Source organism: Watersipora subatra, chromosome 1 (genome assembly GCF_963576615.1).
Source record: "Watersipora subatra chromosome 1, tzWatSuba1.1, whole genome shotgun sequence".
NCBI lineage: Eukaryota > Metazoa > Bryozoa > Gymnolaemata > Cheilostomatida > Watersiporidae > Watersipora > Watersipora subatra.
In genome coordinates this window covers 55,758,596-55,771,829 of record NC_088708.1, presented here as the reverse complement: position 1 = coordinate 55,771,829, position 13,234 = coordinate 55,758,596, and the positions used below count along the sequence as shown (strand labels likewise).

At 45.4% G+C, this 13,234-nt stretch overlaps 1 protein-coding gene across 1 annotated transcript; it reads left to right on the top strand.

The window, feature by feature from the left end:
• Positions 1 to 12,114: 12,114 nt before the first annotated feature.
• LOC137389223 (merozoite surface protein 2-like) lies at positions 12,115 to 12,876 on the top strand. Its single transcript, XM_068075484.1, has 2 exons — positions 12,115 to 12,291; positions 12,655 to 12,876. The coding sequence occupies exons 1-2, from the start codon at positions 12,115 to 12,117 to the stop codon at positions 12,874 to 12,876; spliced, it is 399 nt and encodes a 132-aa protein (XP_067931585.1).
• Positions 12,877 to 13,234: the final 358 nt, after the last annotated feature.

Below are 13,234 nucleotides of genomic sequence, written 5' to 3'. Positions count from 1 at the left end.
GTTTCTTTGGTGACTTCCATGTTGAGAAAAGATATAGGTGTGTGCGCCTCGAGTTGGTAACAAGTAATGAGCGCGTTCTGTCTGGGACCCAAAATGGCCGCCTTCTGACCTTGAACTCCGAGGGCTTCTCCCGATTGGACGGTGCTAGTGTCGTAATCGGCCAAGTATGCGGGAGGCCTCCTGATTCGTTGGGGCCGTGGTGCATCTCCAGCCCCGGTATCACTAGCCTGGGCTCCCATATTTTCTGTGGCTCTTTCTTCCTCGGGTATCGACTCGTCGCCAGGGTCGGGGTCAATCATCAAGGTAGGATTGTGCTCCCCTGGGGGAACCAAGGGGTCCCTCCTGGGAATTCGAAGGGCTTCTGACCTTCCTGGCGACTGAGGTATTCGCAACTCCGTTAGTTGGCTAGGCAGGGGCAACTCTGAAATAACTACTTCTGGGTTATCGTTTCCTCGTGCGATTTGCCTTCTGGGTCGGCCCCTCATGTTGGGACGGCGAGCAGGCTCGACTTCGACTGGGGCTCGTCCTTGTTGCACCGGACTGGGGCGACAGAGTCGTAACCTTCCCTCTGCTTGGATAGATCGCTGTCCATACCTCTCTATCTCGTAAGTGTGGTTTTCGTGACTCCTCAACACGCGATAGGGCCCCAAGTACTTGGCCGCTAGCTTCGGGTTTTCCCCTCTTCTCCGCCGCTTGCTTAGCAACCACACGAGGTCACCCTCATTGAATAACGGAGGCTCTCTCGCGTCGGTTGACACAATATCTTTTTGCCTATCTCGGAGGAGAGTATGGGCTTGTATCAACCGGTCGTGGACAGTCTGCACATACTCATGTATGCTTGTGAATGATTCTAGTCTATTCCCATACTGCAATTGGTCAGGAAGACGTAGTTCCCGACCCAACATCAGATAATTGGGTGTTTCTTTAGTCGCGGAGTGTGGTAACCCTCGCAGCGTCCTCATGATTTGTGGCAGTAGCTGGTCCCAATCTTCCTGTCCTCTGCCCAGCAAGAGAGCTCGTAGGGAGTCACCCAACACACGATTGTTTCTCTCGACCACCCCATTCCCTTCGGGGTGGTACGGGGTGGTCCGAGACTTATCGACTCCCCACAAGTCGCATAGCTCCTGGAATAATGAGGATTCAAATTGGCTCCCCTGGTCGGTATGGATAATCTCGGGTAGCCCGAAGTAACTAAATACCCTTTCGTCTAGGATCTGGGCTACCGTTGGGGCTGTAGCGTCGGGGATGGCTAACGCATCTGACCACCTAGTGAAGTGATCAGTGAGCACCAACACCCAACTGTTTCCACGAGGGGTCGGAGGCAGGGGTCCCACCAAGTCTACGGCTAGGCGTTGCCACGGCCTCCCGGCGTACAGCCGTTGTCTATTCCCGGAGGTCCGCCCCTTTCCTGTTTTGGCCCTCTGGCAAACCTCGCAAGAGAGGACTGCTCTCCGGATATCTCCGGCCATACCCGGCCAATACCAGTCCAATTGGACGCGTTTCAAGGTCTTCTCCACCCCGCAGTGTGTTTGCTCGTGGGCTTTCCACAGGATTTCCTGTCTCAATGTTTTCGGGCATACCACCACTACCTTTTCTCGCCCATTCTGGGTAAGATGGAGAGTCAACACGCCCGACTCGTCGAGCTGGAGCTGGTGAAACATCCGGGCCAATCGTTGCAGCTCGGGGCTGCCCACTCGTAGCACGGCTTCTTCCACTCCTTTCCGGTCCCTGACGGCTTGGTAAATGACCCCTAGGTCGGTAGTGGCCCTCTGTTGTAGCGCCCGTACTTCGTCCAGCGGGGTTTGTACCACCGTCAGCTGTTCTGGACCCTTTTTGACTACACTTTCACCAGTTCCATCCAAATTTTTGGTTTCGCCAGTTATCTTGACGGCTTGTGACTGAGGATCCTGAGGTCTTCTGGGAGGGTGGTCCAACACTCTAGGTGTTCCTGCCCCGCCCGGCAGCCGTACCGGGACTGGACTGGTTGGTGTGAGAATCGGGGGGCCGTGCCCTAAAGCCGGTCTGTTGCCAGGTAGTTGAGGCCATTCATCCTCATCCAACTGGCGGGGGTTGGGACTGGATGTTCCGACGCCTCTCGGCGGCTGTACCGGAACTTGGTCCACTGGCACCGCAGTGTCCCAATTCGTTCCTGGGTTTATTAGGGAGTCGTATACTTGCGACCTCGTTGGCCCTTGATCCCGCTTCTCAATAACAGCACACTGCCGGCAGTCGACGCACTGTCGTCGACTCAATCCATCGGCGTTCCCGTGTTTATCGCCTTTTCGATGGATAATTCGGTACTTGTGCTCGGCCAGACTCTCCAGCCACCGGGCCACCTGGCAAGAGGGTTCCTTCCTCCGGTGCAACCAAACCAAGGAGGCATGGTCGGTTCGGATGGTAAACTCTCTGCCATATAGGTAGGGCCGGAAATGCCGGACAGCTTGTACCACTGCCAGTAGCTCCCTTCTGGTTACGCAGTAATTGCGTTCGGCGGAGGAGAGGGTCTTGCTATAGTAGGCTATGGGTCGCTCCGTGCCCTGCTGGACCTGGGATAACACAGCCCCAGTCCCTACATTACTAGCATCAGTATCTAGTACGTAGGGCAAGGAGGGGTCGGGATATGCCAGTACTGGAGCGTGTGTCAGCGACCATTTGAGCCTAAGAAAAGCTTCCTGTTCCTCTTCTCCCCATTTCCAGGGGACCCCTTCGCTGGTCAACAAGGTGAGAGGTTTGGCGACCGAGGCATAGTCCGGCACGTATCTGTGATAGTACCCAGTGGTACCCAAGTATGACCTTAGCTGTGTCACATCTTGGGGTGCTGCCCATCCACTTATAGCCTGAATCTTTTCAGGGTCGGTAGCCACCCCTGTGTTGCTGACTATGTGGCCCAGGTATTTGACTTGGGTCTGGAACAAGCTGCATTTGGAGGGCTTTAATTTCAGCCCGGCCTGCTTCAATCGTTCCAACACCTCGGCGAGCCTAGTGACATGACTGGAGAAGTCGGCTGACATGACGATGATGTCATCGAGGTACAGCAGCAGGGTTTTCCAGTGTAGCCCTTGGAGGACACGTTCCATCAGCCGCTGGAAGGTAGCTGGGGCGGAGGTCAGTCCAAAGGGGAGCACCTTCCACCTCCACAACCCACTGCGTGTGGCGAATGCCGACCGCTCCTGGGCCTCGGCGGAGAGGGGTACCTGCCAGTACCCGCTCATCATGTCCAAGGTACTGAAGAACCTACTGCCAGACAAGGCGTCCAAGCTCTCATCAATCCGGGGGAGGGGGTAGGCGTCCTGGCGAGTGACACTATTAAGTTTCCTATAGTCTACACACAATCGCCACGCCCCGTCCTTCTTCCTCACCAAGACCACCGGAGAGCTCCAGGCCCCGTGAGCGGGCTCAATCATGCCTTGCTTTTCCAGGGCCGAAACCTGTCGTTCGATTTCGGCTTCCTTCTCGTGTCCTACACGGTACGGGTGTTGACGGATGGGTTGTGCCTCTGGGAGGAGGGGGATCTCGTGTTGTACCAGGGTGGTACGCCCCATGTCTTCGCTCCCTTGGCTGAATACATCCGCATAACGGGTCAAGAGGTCTTTCATTCTTCGGTGCTCGGTAGGGGACGAGCAATGTGGTGCCGCCTGTCGGAGCAGGTCCAGCATGTGGGGTGGTACATTGGAGACAGGAGGGGGAGTTTCTTTGGAAACCTCGGCTTCTCCCTTCGCTGTCCAGGGGGCCCCTATTTCGTCCGGCCCGACCCCAGTGTATTGCCCCACGACCGTTCCTGCCGTCACACTGACGGGATGGTCGGTGGGGTTCATACAACGGATGGCCACTCTCCCCTTCTCACCGGGTTGGTGTAGGCTGGCGGCCACCATATATCCGTTCTTCGTTCCCTCAATTAACCCGACTGGCTGATAGGAGGAGGACGTGAGACGTCCGGCAACCAGGACCTCGGTTCGAGGGGGAAGCGTTGTGGCTCGCATTACCTGTACGCTGCTTGTCAGAGGTCGACCCTCTCGGTCAGTGCACGTCAACTTCTGTCCATTTAACACCAACGTGGGTTGCTGGAAGTTCATCTCGCAGTGGTGGTCGACCAAGAAAGGCATGCCCAGGATGGCATCCTCCTTCAGGGCACACACCACGAGAGACACAGTAACCTGGACACTCCTGACTCTGACCGGGAGAGTGATGAGTCCGTGGAACTGCAGCCGGGTACCATCTGCCATTTGCCCATAGTCCTCCCGGACCTCCAATTTGCTTTTGACGTCTTTAGGTAACCGCTCAAAGACATGTCGTCCCAACAAATTAGAGGTACACCCGGTGTCCACGAGGAATTGGACGGACTGACCTCCGATGCGACCTGGCAAGAAATAGCTGCTATTATGCGGCTTCCATGATTCGTCTCCGTGGGTCCGTCTGGCTTTGCTAGTCCTCTGGGGGCCCTTCTTGGAAGGCCGAGACGGCTTTGGCCAGACGTAGGTTTCATCCTTGGCTTCTGAGAGTGGGAGACCTGCACACTCCGGTAAGGGTTGATATTGGTTATGCAAGGGGACCGGTGGTGAGCAGGGGGGGAGCCTGCGTCGCCTAGTCCGTCGTGGCTGTTGCCACTGTCCTTGCAAGGGTATATTTGATCCACAGTCAGTACTTCCCCCTACTGCTGTGGATGGTAACCGTTTCCCGGCCTCGTGACTTGAGGCCGTTGTCCTTGGGGGGCTTGGGGGCACCGGCGTTGGATGTGCCCTGCCTGGCCGCAACCCCAACAATTTGGTCCCCTTTTGTCCACTCCCCGTTGTCCCAACAGCTTCCCTTCCCTCAGTCCATCTGCTAACCCCTTTATAGCCATCAGGACGTCGTTCAAGGTGGCTGATGGGGGTTCCGAATGGACGGGGGCGACTGTAGCGGGGGTAACTTCTTCCTCCTCCACCGTCATTATTAGGGGTCGGGCACCAGGTCGAGGAAGAGTGGGCTGGATTTGCAGGAACTCGTTCCCCGCCTGCACTGCTTCCTCCAAGCTCTGTGCCTTCATCGCTAACAGGTGGCGTTGGAGGGGCGTATTTCCCAGTGTCAGAGAAAACGCATCCATGGCCATACTGGACTGGTAGGATTCTGGGAGGTCAGCGTATGCTATTTTCACCAGACGCTCCATCTCTGTGGCATGTTCTTGGAGACTCGTCTTGGGTTCTCTTTTTAGGTGGAGTTTACTCCTAGCCTCTCTCGGGGAGAGCCCGTACTTCATGCGTAAAGCCGAGAAGATGGAGGCAGGTGAGTCCCCTCGACTGCATCCTCTGGCTCCTTCCTTCAGGGTCTCCCGCAGGTGGAGGAGCGTGGCCTTCTCACTCCACTCATTTGCTTCCGCGACCTCTTCGAACTGGGAGATGAATAGCTCTACATCCTCACTCCCATCGAACTTCGGAGGCTTGAAGTTGGCTCCCCCTCGGGGTATCTGTAAGGCTCTAGTGATAGCCTCTGTCAGTTGACCAATCTGGTCGACCTGCTGTAACTCTGCCTCAGCCAGATCTCTGGTAGCATTCCGTCGGCTGTTTGGCATGGTTACTAGGTTCGTCTTATAAGTCCTAATTACCGCAGTTCAATCCCACTGCTGCCACCAGTGTGTTGGATCCAGCGACCAACACGTAGAGGCGACCTGGGTCGGCTTACTCTACCGGTCTGCATTCACCTTCCACAGGGGCCGTGTAAGTGTTGCCCGTTGACCAACACGCGGAGGCGACTCAGTCGGCTTACACCACCGGTCTACTACAACCACCTTACACGGGGAATTGCTCCCTGAGTGATATTATGCTCGTTCGACAAGGTCGACCTGAGGTCGACCGGGGTCGACAGTGTTTCTATACTCTACTCCCAAAGCACAGTCCGTAGACTGAGGCTTGGAGTAAATAAGTGCTCAGTGTGATTCTGTTATTGCGCAAGGTAACAGAAGAGTGTGGGTCCAAATGCAAGCATGTATTGAACAACTCCTAGGCCGATAAACACGGCCTTAAATATAACAGAATATGCAAATGAGGTGGCTAGGGCCAACCTCCTCTAGGGGCGTGACTATATAAAATAACACAAGAGAACACAACTCTAATGATAATAACCAAAAAGGAGATGGTACTGCAGGTTTCCATCACACGTGTTTGCATTAAATTTTGTGCGAAATTAGGGAAAACAAGTACTCAGACAGTTGAAATGTTAACTATTGCTTTTGAAGATGCTGGTCTATAAAAAACACAAATTTTTGAGTGGTACAAACGTTTTTGTGAAGGTAGAGACAGTACTGAAGATGACGCGAGGTCTGGCAGACCAGCGTCGGCTAGAACCTGCTCGTAAATTGACAGTGTGAGGTCACTAGTCATGCCAGATTGACGTTTAACCATTAGAGATATTTTGAGAGACTGAACTTATTTTTGGAACTGTTCAAAAAGTTTTAACTGACAATTTAAACAATTTTTTAACAAATTAAACGAGTCGCAGCAAAGTTCGTGCCAAGCTTGCTGACTGAAGACCAAAACGAGCTCAGGATGCACGCTTGCAACGACTTTAAGGAAGCTTTCAAGAATGATCAAAACTTTATTTTAAAGGTCGTAATATCCTTGTTTTTCCTAATTTCACACAAAATTTAATGCAAATTCGCTGTTCTGGTTTATTAGACATGATGATAAATTTTTTTTTTAAAGTACCGAAGCACCGGACAGACCTTGACATATCGTTAGCTCACATGAGAACGCATTGTCATAGCAACCTGAAATTTTGTGACAACACTCCAAAGGTGTTTCCCAGCCAACCCTGCAATGGGTTTTTCCATCGTGTAAATATGCACGAGTATACAACTCAATTCCGGGAACTTTTGGATCAGACCTCGTACATGTATGTGTAACCAATTTGAAGTAGCTACTCCAGAATAAACCAGGGAAACATAACTCCCACAATTATATATAAGTTCATAATTGTTTGCAGAAAAAGTTTTGTAATTTGTTATAGAGAGAAGTCATAAATTTTACAAACTATCAGTAATCAAATATTCATAGTTTTAAAATAAATTTCAAACATTCAAGTTACGAAAAATAAAGCTAATTTTTGACCTTTTGTTAGAACAGACAACTCCTACAAGAATAAGTTAGATGCAAGTTAAATTTAAAAATTAGATGTATGCATGATTCAATTTTACTTATGAATAAATGCCACAAAGTTGAAACATTTAATCAGCTTCAGTCTTCTGAAGAACCCTTCTATGGAATCACACCGAAGGTTACTCAGTTTCTTAGGGAATGTTTCTTATGGGTTGAACCCGGAACTTTCTGCCTGTTCAACATTACATTTGTAAAAACATCTTCACATCTTGAAGTTTTTGTTTGACTTGATGGCTTTTAGCTTTTTGTCAGATTTTGTTTAATTTGTCGTAATTTTGAATATTGCCAGTACAGTAAGTGAAATAGCTTTATTTTTTATATACATTTTCTAGCTTTTAGTGCATAGGACCTTGTTCAACTAAAACTAGTGTGCCTGAACACCCGTACTCTATACAAGATAAACAGTGTCGCTTCTCTCTCCAGTGCTGTTGCAGAGAAAGACTGGCATAAATTCAAACATTTCTGCCTATTTTATATTCTGAAAAGATTAGATGCATGGCAGAGAGCCTGACAGTTTGTCATAGAGGTTGCCATCAGAGTCACCCTCTTGCTATTGCAATTAATCATCACAAATACAATTCATCAATCTCAAATGACATTACACTTAGGTGCCTGTAATGATTTTGTGGCACTAGCATAGATTTCATTGTGCTACAAAAAAACTCTACTCTATCGCAAAAGGCACTGGTTATACTCGTCATCTTTTTTCATCCGACCTTTCTGTGTCTCTTTCCCTTCTACATCCCATCCATTTCTTTTTCATTCCTTCCTAACCTCGCCCTTCCTCCCTCCTATTTCCTCTTTTTCATTACCCCCTACTCCTCTTCCCCATCTCCTCCCTTCATATCACTTCCCACTCTGTTGTCTTCATCTCCTTCTTTCTAAGCCCTAAATACCAATTGCCAACCACAAACACAGTGTTAGGAAAGTAAAAAAATGATTCAGTACTCTCATTTAGAAGAGTTATAACAAGTGGATTAAGTTATTTTACTTATAATCAAAAACTTGTGAAGTTTGAATTTGCTCTACACCAAATGATCTTGAAAACAAATTTAGTTTTAAACCGCAAATGATAAGAAGCACACAAAATCAAGTGTAGCACAAAGTACACACATGATAATCTTGGAAATGCTGGGTTGAAGTGATATATGGTTATATAGAGATATATCAGGTTGAGGTTATATATAGTTATACAGAGATATACTGGGTTGATTTGATATACTGTTATAGAGATATGTTGAGTTGAGGTGATATACTGTTATAGAGATATGTAGAGGTATATTTCAGAGGGAAGGTAGAGGAATCTTCAGAGGTATATAGAGGTATATACCTCTGAAGATTAGTCCAGAATGCCTGTCAATTCCATCATAAGGGGTTAGCTTCTTTCTCCAAAGTGTAGCAAGCCTACAAACAATACAAACACACCGTTGCTATAGCTTTTAGGGTTATATATACATGCTCTCTTACTGTTATATAGGTAAGCTATAGCTGTTAAGGTTATAAAGACAAGTTATAGTTATTATGGTTATATACATGTAAGTAAGCTATAACTCTTAAGGTTATAAAGACAAGTGCTCTTGTGGTTACATGAAAAGCTATAGCTCTTATGGTTAAGATAAATTCAGCTATTGCTCTAGCTCTTAGGGTCAAAATCCTGCCCATATTAATAAAAAAAACTTAGCCATCCTTACCTGAAAATTAGGATTCACAACAATATACTCATCAATATATTAAGAAATGAACTTTCTCAATGGTATGATAAGACACTTAAACCAAGTTCCATAAGCGTATTAGCTAAAAAACCATGCAATAATAAAGTATTACCCATAGCCTAGTTGTTTAGTTAACTGATTAGTTAGTTGGCTACATAACTATGGGGACTGTAATTTCTGTTTGTCCTTGACCTATTTTCTGGGTAGTGCAGCACGCAAGCATATGAAACAAATACAAATTATTCAACAGAGAAATTAAGTTTAATAACAATCAAGTGGTCTGTATTGCAACCATCAAAATGTTCTGACATTGCCACTATTATACCTCCATTGACAATACAGAAGGTAAACTATAGTCCATTTCATGGCCCTGCAGACAAACAACAAATGAAATTATCAACATGGGAAGGCAAAAGTTCTGGAACAGAACTTGACAGAAAGAACCAGATGCTCTGAACTATCAGATTCACTCATAATTATTTCATATCATTATTTTACATAAGACGTTTTTATATGCTGCATGCGTGAATAAACTCATATAGTCGATTTTTCAAGGAATTGTTGCCTAAGATAGTGAATAGGTAAAAAAGATGCGCAGCTGTCAAAAAAGATAACAGGTGACAGCAATGAGGTGACAGCAACAATGTACCCAGGCGCCGCAGTGCTGTTTTGATTCACATCAGTATTAAATGTCCTCCGACCTGTAGAGTTACAAGTTTAAATAATATCCACGGAGATTCATATTTGTGCAACTCCTTTCAGTGTATTAACTAGATTTCTTACCTGCAAGGGCCCCAGTAAATCCGGCGTTGTAATCACACGAAGCTTCATTTTTTATATAGTCGCCTCTCCAATCTCCATACAAACCGCTTGCATCTGGACCCCCGACTAATCCCCCATAAAGAATGTTAGGATTATCAGCATTGGCATCTCTGTCCTCCTTGTCACACGTTGGGTCATTTTCTGGCAGCGGACATGACCTATATAATTGGTAATCAAGGTTACCACCAAAAATTCACACTTGTAGCTACACACAAGATAAAGTCATGACTTGTGGGTGCATTCTGTTTTACCCTTAAATGGAAAAACTTAAAGAGAACAAACTACTTTTACTAACCAATAAATATTACAATAATTTATTTTTTGCTGACCATAACGGTAACAAAAATGGAGCTGGAGTAGCGAGGTCGGAGATAAGCTTTAAATCAAATTATTGACTCACTTCAGAAAATAAATCTGTATATTCATGACATTGGCACTTTGCCCTTCATCTAAGGAGAAAAAGAATAACTACAGTTCAAGCGCTAAGGCTATGTTAAAGGTTCAAGCACTAAGGCTAGAATACTCTTATATTTACTGTTCACTAATTCATAGAGACCTTATTGTGTAATAGAATATCACTACCTTTAGTATTCCAGATATACATATTTTAAACTTGTACATTACTGATATCCAACTATAGATGCATAATACAACAAGTTGTACATGGTTCAAGCTCGTAACATATCATCAATTGTGTCACAGCTCTGATCTTTAGATCAATAGTTATTATTGAGGATTCGTTTTTAGCTGTAGATATAAAGATATAATCACAAGTTTTACTGTTTTTCATTGAATGATTAGTTATATAGCAAACTTCTGAGCTTAGGGTATGTCATTTAGGTCATTTATAGGTCATTTTGGTGGGTCTTAAGCAAAGAACATGCAAAAAAGCATGTTTATATCGACTAATAAAAAATGTATTTAAAGTAATTTTACAAATCAGTTTGTATCACCAAAAGATATTTTTCATACAAAATCTTTACAGTTTTATCTGCCACAGAAACAAGTCTGTAACAGAAATAGCTGCAACACCTTGTTTGCATCAGCTACATGTAAGTATGTGTTTGTGTCACAGCCTTCTAGTGTTGGCCTAGCTTTCAATTTTTTCAATCTGCTGGTAAATGAAGCTTCGAAAAACCTGATCTAATGTTACTACTTGTTAAGATTGAGCAAGGTGTGCTAGAGCCATTTGTTTTGGTGTTGTTCTACTAGCCCTCTGTGGTTTTACTTTGAGTCTGAGGTCACCACACTTCTTGAGAGTTAGGTGTGCTGCACTGATGGCCTGATGCCTAGCCAGCCAATCTCGATGGGTTTGGGTGACAAGCAACTTGGGTGGTATTTTTATGGCAAACAGTTGCACTTAGCAAACCAAACAAACAGATAGCATACAAGATACAGATATACGGAATCAAAATCTATAGGGGATCATCAGATAACAGGTTAGCTTCTCTTTCAGACATTATTATTGTTTTTACACATTATAAATATTACGTTATTGCTAATTAGTAATTAGATATATAATTTGAAGTTTATCATGCCATATCCATATTTATATCTCGTACCATCCTATATTTTTAACCTTACATGTTTCACGGTTTTAAGAAATAAAGAATGAAATCAGTGAAATCAATCCTCACACGTAATCTCATTAAAAGAAGTTTTTGAGTTAGACAAAAACTCAATGCAGCGAAACCTCGTCCTCCACACACCGAAGAGTGAGGATATGAAGAAACAGCTGCTCTGCTCTAGCAGGCATAAAAAGCTAAACACGCGATTAACCAACTGTCTAACCAGCCACAGTGTATAGGAAAAATAGACAAAAGTTCAACTAACCGGAATGTAAAAGAAAGGACACAGTTAAGCTAAGCAAAGTCAATCTGCCTCAGTGTACAAACATACACAAGAGCAGCAAACCAGACACTCTCAAGATAGTCAACCGGCCGCAGTGTGTAAATAAGGAGCCTACACAAGAGCTAAACGAACAATTGCGGTGAGTAACAACAAACTGTACCCAGTACAACTATTCCAATGCAGACCGATAAATGGTAAACAACAATACCAGCACAATACCAGCTATAAATCCTCTAACAGTGACAATTTTATACCAGGTGAAATAGGAAAGGTAAACAGCTGACATTATAAGAACTGGTAAAGTCTGACTAAACCACACAATTTAATAATAGCAACGTGATAGGCCTACGTAACACGATATACGTGATTTAGCCGACAGTAAGTGAATTACACTAATTAGTTGAACAACATTGACTATACTTGATTAAGAAATCAGTCAACCTATTAGATTCAGTAATTAACTTGAATCTTGAATTACTGGAAATTTCTCATTTTGATTTTTTCAGAGATTTTTCAGTGAGAATTGTAAACCATTTATAGTTGTTTGGGACCCAAATCCATCGCCTTGGCTGTCAGGATTGTATTGGGTTATTACCGGTGGCATGACTGACACTATGGGGGGAAGGGGGGGAGGGGGTGCGGGTGCGCTCAGTGGGGAAAGCGCTGCTGTTGGGTCAGATGCGTCCCAGGATTCGGGGGGTAGTGAGGAGGACTTGGCCTTTAGTACACCTTGTGAAATCCCTAGCACTCCACCTGATCACACTAATCAAACTATGCTTGTAGCTAGCGCGCCAGAACAAGGCGCATGATCAAAGCAAATACAGAAACTGTCTACTATTGGCAGAGAAAGCAAAATCTCAGAATTATACCTCAAACTTACGAAACTGACTATGAGTCAGTACAAATACATTGATAATAGGCAACGTGAGTTAGCGAAAAGAGCTTAACTTGACCTTTTGTGTGATGTTTATCATAACATAAAGGCTAAGAATGTGAAGGTTTGCAGTCTGTATGATGAGTTAAATGTGCTTTGTAATACACATTCAGATTCCAATAAAATGACTGAAAAGTAAAACCAATGCATAATGATTTAGTAAACGCGGCAGAAACATCAATCGACAAGCTAATTGATGAACTAAAAGTTCAGAAAGCAGAAGAAGCTCAGCAAAAGAATTGACCAAGCCAACAGAGAGATCGAAGAGCAAGCCAATCTGTTGGAGGAGCTTGTCCAACAAAAACAGATGATTCCCATTCAACCACCTACGTTTAAATCGGCGCCACCTAAAAATGATCAGGTGAGGGAAACAGGACCTACACAATCAGAGCAACTCAGGAATGAACCACTAAACAATGAGTCTCCATAATCAACCACTGACATAGATCAAGGGCTATCCCTTACTGCCACAAGCGACATCAAGGAAAGAAGAATCGATATTCCACTGCACCTAAACAAGAGAGAAAGAATTGTACTATCGCCAATCCATAGCTCGGTTTCCAACAAGCCCGGATCCTCAGCTGTGGAACAACTGACTGCCAGCCTAACAGCGATCTTTGGAGGATTTAAAAATTTGGTCGAGGCTGCAGTATTTGAGAGAAATGTGTTGGAATACAGCGATTGGAAAGTTGACCTAAATACTTACCTTCGCGTCAAACGAATAGAAGGAAGTCACAAACTCTGACATCTAAAGAAGTTTCTTGGAAGACCAGTCAAAACATGTGTAG